This window comes from Mastomys coucha, unplaced genomic scaffold (assembly GCF_008632895.1).
Source record: "Mastomys coucha isolate ucsf_1 unplaced genomic scaffold, UCSF_Mcou_1 pScaffold5, whole genome shotgun sequence".
Classification (NCBI taxonomy): Eukaryota; Metazoa; Chordata; class Mammalia; order Rodentia; family Muridae; genus Mastomys; species Mastomys coucha.
The window spans coordinates 55,865,501-55,871,348 of NW_022196911.1; the positions used below are offsets into that span (position 1 = coordinate 55,865,501).

General features: G+C 43.6%; 1 protein-coding gene across 5 annotated transcripts in view; it reads right to left on the reverse strand.

Moving 5' to 3' along the window:
• The window catches only part of Top3a (DNA topoisomerase III alpha), a 40,839-nt gene that overhangs the window by 12,625 nt on the left and 22,366 nt on the right, over nucleotides 1-5,848 (reverse strand). For all 5 annotated transcript variants that reach the window (XM_031354873.1, XM_031354871.1, XM_031354868.1 and 2 more), the window contains 4 exons: nucleotides 3,689-3,832; nucleotides 3,401-3,571; nucleotides 3,076-3,176; nucleotides 1,062-1,136 (listed from right to left, as the gene is read on the reverse strand). In XM_031354873.1, the coding sequence (XP_031210733.1) occupies nucleotides 1,062-1,136; nucleotides 3,076-3,176; nucleotides 3,401-3,571; nucleotides 3,689-3,832 (491 nt within the window). The remainder of the gene's footprint in view (nucleotides 1-1,061; nucleotides 1,137-3,075; nucleotides 3,177-3,400; nucleotides 3,572-3,688; nucleotides 3,833-5,848) is intronic.

Below are 5,848 nucleotides of genomic sequence, written 5' to 3' on the forward strand. Positions count from 1 at the left end.
AACCAACAAAAACATAAATAATTTTTATTTTCTCTTTGGTTTGAGACACAGCCTCATATAGTCCAGGCTGTCCTTGAATTCATGATTTTCCTGCCTCTACATTCCAAATGCTACCATTACCAGCATCTATCACTCTAGTTTCCTAAGAGAGCCAGTGAAGATAATGTACAGCTGATACTGTACCAAGAAGTTAGCTGGTTCATAGTACCATGCTGAGACATTATATTTTTTCAAGTCAAGAGCTTTGTATGTAGGCCAGGCTAGCCTCAAGTTCTAGCATCAGCTTCTTAATAGCTAGCATCACAGACATGTACTACCACCCCTAACTAAAATCTGTGTCTTTAACAACAAGTAGTCTGACAAGAGAAGGATGCTAAAATCTGTGAACCACACTTGGAGAACACGACTCAACTCTCAAAAATTTCCCCTAGACATTGGAAACATCCTTTGAGGCTTTCTAATATTCAAGCTATTTTCTTGTGTTGACAATCTGCAAAGGCCGACCATGGTGGTGCATGGTTTGAATCCCACACTTAGGAAGCAGAGGAAGGTACACCTCTGAGCTGAGGCGAGGCTGGTCTACAATAATGAATTCCAGGACTACTTAGAAACCTTGTCTCAAAAAAATGCACCCCCCCAAAACATAAAAGTTTAAAAAAGGATTAAGAAGACATCAAAATTCTGTGATTATGCAATGATGGTATCGTAGGACACCCACGGCCCTCCTTTGTTTACAGAACCTTTTATAATTCCTTATTAAGAGGCTAAGCTAACTCAGGCCTCCCTGGTGCTTTTCTTCCTGGCTTTTTTTTTTTTTTTCTTTTTTTTATTTCAAGACCGAGTTTCTCTATAGCCTTGGAACTTGCTCTGTAGACCAGGCTGTCCTTGACCTCATAGAGATCAGCCTGCCTCTGCCTACCAACTGCACCACCACCAACCATGCGTCATCTGGAGATGGGGGATATTCCTTCCTTCCACTGGGCTATAGACATGAACAACTGTAGCCCCAACAATAGGAAGTAAGAGTTTCTTAGTGCCTGGACAACCTATCTGGAACATACCACAGTGTCCAAAGCTTGAGGCCTCCACTTGCTCTTTGGCTTAGATCTGACCTCTACCACGGTTGCCATCGGATCCTACAAAGCCAAGAACACAAATCCCACATTAGTTTAGAATATAGCACCTCAAGCCCCCTGCTATCTGGTCCAGGAAGCACCCCATGTAATGTCAGGCATCCTGTGTGTGGATTACAGTGTGGATGCCACCACTTCATTCTCACTCAAGTCAAGAATGAGAGACATTGTCACAAGTCTTTAAGTCCATGGCTAGAGCTGATGAAATCCCAGGCACAGCGCGCATCTGAGCAAAGTCTCCCACCCACCCAGGCACCCTGTTACAAGCAAAGTCTCCTACACACACCCCGTTACATTTTTTGTTTGTTTGTTTGTTTATTTTTCGAGACAAGGTTTCTCTGTGTAGCCCTGGCTGTCTACATTTTTTTTTTTTACTTCTAAAATTCAGGATGTTAGTGCTGGGGTGTAAGTCAGTGTCAGAGCACTTGCTCAGCATGTTCCATCTGGGGTTCCATCCCTAACATCACGAACCTTCTTCATACTTGAGACATAAACAGCAAAAAATCGTACAACACAAACTGCAAAACTTTCAAGACTCTGTTAATGAACATGAAACTGAAATGGTTTGCTAATGAGGAGACTCATATATCAAAATCCAAATTTCTCTTTCCCAATAGAGTGGGGATCAGCTGTTCTTTCCAAGGAGCTCAAAAATCTGTCACTTGCTACTTAGTTGCCATTATAGCCAATTAGAAGTACAACAGGTGTTTATCATTCCATAATTTATTCATAGTGTATGTGTGAAAGTGACTTGCACATTCCATACGCATATGTGGAGGTCAGAGGACAATGTGCAGTGTGTGGGTCCTGTATATTGAGACTTCAGACACTCAATGTTACTCTCATATCACCCAGAATAGCTCCACACTACCTCACCATGCCACATTCTATGATTTTTTTCCTTGTATTTCTGCCGTGACATTTTTTTTTTCCAAAATTACCTCCTTTGTTTGTGATTTCATTTCCTCATATGAGCAATGGAAGGAGATTGGATCAAATGTTTAAATTCCTCCCCATATCCAGAGTCCAGGCTCTGAATGCACTTAACTGGCTCACCCTCACCTCTGGAGAAAGTATATATTTCAGAGAGGAATTTCAGCTACTCACTACTAAAATTTCTGATTTTATTTAAAAGTTCCACTTAAAATTTTTTGTTTGTTTTAAAACGTTGGTTTCATGTAGCCCAGGTAAGACTCAAATTGACCAGGAATTGAGGTGATCTTCCCACATCCACCCTCGAAGGGCATGCACCATCATGCCCAGCTTTCCTTGCTATTAGATCAGGGTCTACTACTGCCTCACATATCAGGCCATGCCCTACTGCAGTCTCTCCCTGAGGATGAAGAGCTGACAAGCTCCTGGGGTGACTGTTAGTGCTCAGCCTCAGGCTGGGAGTCTAGTGGGGTGTGGGCACAATCTCAGACTCCCCCAGGACAACCTTTGAATAAAGACCCCACTTATCAGTGGCCAGGCTAGATCAATTGCTGTGGAGTACTTCCTCCAACCAAAAAACAAACAAAACACAGACACACAAACACACACTCAATTGTTTTTCTTCCATTTCCCAGAGATTTTATTCAGGTTTTCAGACTTGGCAGCAGGCAGTGAGCCATCCTGCAGGACCTAAGAGTGTATATTCTAAGCCAACAAGCAAGTACAGCTCAGTGGGGACTAGGGCAGGATCACCTCTGCCAAACAGGACAGAGCTGCTGGAGAGTATGCTTCCTAAATTACTGCTCTAAAAAAACTCCTTACCGGGCAGTGGTGGCACACGCCTTTAATCCCAGCACTTGGGAGGCAGAGGCAAGCGGATTTCTGAGTTTGAGGCCAGCCTGGTCTACAGAGTGAGTTCCTGGACAGCCAGGGCTACACAGAGAAACCCTGTCTCAAAACAAAACAAAACAAAACAAAACAAAACAAAACAAAACAAAACCTTCTTTACCTCCATACACAACTGATAAAGGACAAGACAGGCTGTATGGTTAAAGAGACGGTATCTTTTCCAGTTGAACTCTACAGTCCCATCTTTGTGGTCATGAGTTACTGTAAACAAACAGAGGTTGTCTCAGAGAAGCCATGACAGATGAAAAATGGTGTAACAGAATGAAAAAACAAAGGGGTCTGGACACACAAGGCCCTTTCAGTATTCTGCATGTGGGCAGGTGAAAGGCAGCAAGGCAGAACAATAACCATGCCTTTACTTAAGCTCTGCACCCCCTGGTCTTCCTGGGGCACATAGACCCTACAGTAAAAACCTTGGGCTCTACCTTTAATTTTGTGGAAGACTTCTGGCACAAAAGCCTGAATGGCCTTGAACCTCTCCACCACAAACCCCAGTGTCGGGAACTGGCAACTGCCATAGCTGATGAGCTGCTCAGCCAGCACCTCAGGGAAAATCCTCTGGAGCCGCAGGGTCTGGAACCTTGTGAAGGCAGCTCCTGGAAAAGAAGGGCGGAGGAAGGAAGGGAACAAGGAAGCAATAAACCATAAATTAGCTCCATAAGATAACACCAAGGTGCCCTTAGGTGCTGGGCAGCCCCCATGTGGCTCCTCACCGATCCTTAGATCCAGCTCTTGCCTCACATCCACTGCGTCACTTACTCTCTGGTCAGGCTCAGTTAGGTTTTCACAGGCTGCCCTGACGGCGTGTGGCGTGATCTCAGAGAAGCGGGCTCGCAGCACCTGTAGATTGGGCTTCACTGCAGAAGACACAGAAACATAGATGCCAAACTTAATCATAACTGCACCTCAGCACAAAAGCTAGCCACCACGGCATCCCACCACGGCATCCCACCATGGCATCCTCACAGCATCCCACCACAACCACATCCTACCACAATGACATCCCATCCCACCACAACAACACGCTACCATGCATCTCACCATGGCATCCAGTACGAGAAGCTGGTTTGCCTCTCACAATTAGATGAAATTAATGGAATACAAATAACAGAGTGAAAGGGTATTAGGGTATTATAACCTTTAACTTAAGTCTTGTCAGAAATAACTGTAGGATCTGTTCCCCTAACTGGGCCGCCTTGTCTGGCCTCAGTGGGAGAGGATGGACCTAGTACTGCAGCAACTTGATGTGCCAGAATGGGAGAATAACCAGGGGGATGGGGGGTGGTGGGAGCTGTATGGGGGGGCTGGGAGGAGAAGAGGGGCTGTAATTGGGATGTAAAGAAAATAAATAAAGGAAAAAAAAGAAAAAGAAATAACAGTAGGATCTTTTTTTTTTTTTTTTTTTTTTTTTTTTTTTTTTTTTTTTTTTTTTGGTTTTTTGAGACAGGGTTTCTCTGTGTAGCCCTGGCTGTCCTGGAACTCACTCTGTAGACCAGGCTGTCCTGGAACTCAGAATCTGCCTGCCTCTACCTTCCAAGTGCTGGGATTAAAGGCTTGTGCCACCACTGCCTGGCCAGTGGACCTTTTGAGACTTAATTCTTATTTGAATCTTTTGGCCTAAATTTAGAAAAAAAAAAAAAAACTTGGAGAGTTAAAGGATCTCTTAAAATTTTGGGGGAGGGCTGGGGAGACGAAGGTAAAGATGATAAAAATTTAAATATTATTGTGCAGCCTATGGTGTATTCGTTATGGCATTCAGCAGGTCAGAGGACAAGCTTATGGAGCCAATTCTCTTCTTCCACTTTTGTGTGGGGCCTGGTGGTTGAACTCAAGTTGCCAAGGTTGTGTGATAAATGTCTTCAGTTGCTGAGTAATATTGTTGGTCCAATTAAAGGTTCTATTGGGGGAGTGTTTCTACAGGAAAGAATACAGGACATGCACTGTCCTTTAAAGTTCATGCATTTAAACACTCAGGAGTGTTACGGAGTCAGACATAAACCTTTAAGGGTCTTTTCTTTAGGGAAAATTAAAACCTATTATTTAAGGCAGAGATAGGCTTCTTACCAATTCTTAGTTACCTAAAGTCATTAACCCTGTAAGAACTAATTAAATTCACTTGCACACACAGACACAGACACAGATACAGACACACACACACACACACACACACACACACACACCATATGTACTTCTGGTGCCCTCAGAGGTCAGAAGAAGGTATCAGATTCCCAGAACTGAAGTTTCACTTGGCTATGAACCACCATGTAGATATTAAGAACCAAACCAGGGTCCTCTGAAAGAGCAGCCAGTGTACTTAACTACTGAGTCATCTCTCCAGGCCAAGTACCTTTGTACTTTTTTTTTGTTTGACACAGGGTCTCACTATGTAGTCTTGGCTAGCCTGAAGTGCTCGTCTTCCAGGCTGTCCTTAAACTCAGAGACCCATCTGTCTCTGCCTCCTGTATGTTAAGATTAAAGTGTGTACAATTATACCTCTCCTTCCTAAATTTTTCACATTTACTTATTTATTCAATGCGTCTGCACATATGTACATGCACATCACACGCTTATAGAGGACAACAGTGTCAGTCTTCTCTCTTCCTTCCTGATGAGCACTTCACTGGCCTGACAGGAAAACTCCTGTCACTAAACTTCTGCTCCAAAAACTTAGTCAGATACCATAAAAAGACTACGGGCAATTAAGAAGACAGACTTTTAAAAAATTCATTATAGCGGGCAGTGGTGCCACACGCCTTTAATCCCAGCACTTGGGAAACAGAGGCAGGTGGATTTCTGAGTTCAAGGCCAGTCTGGTCTACAGACTGAGTTCCAGGACAGAGAAACCCTGTCTCAGAAAACCAAAAAAAAAAAAA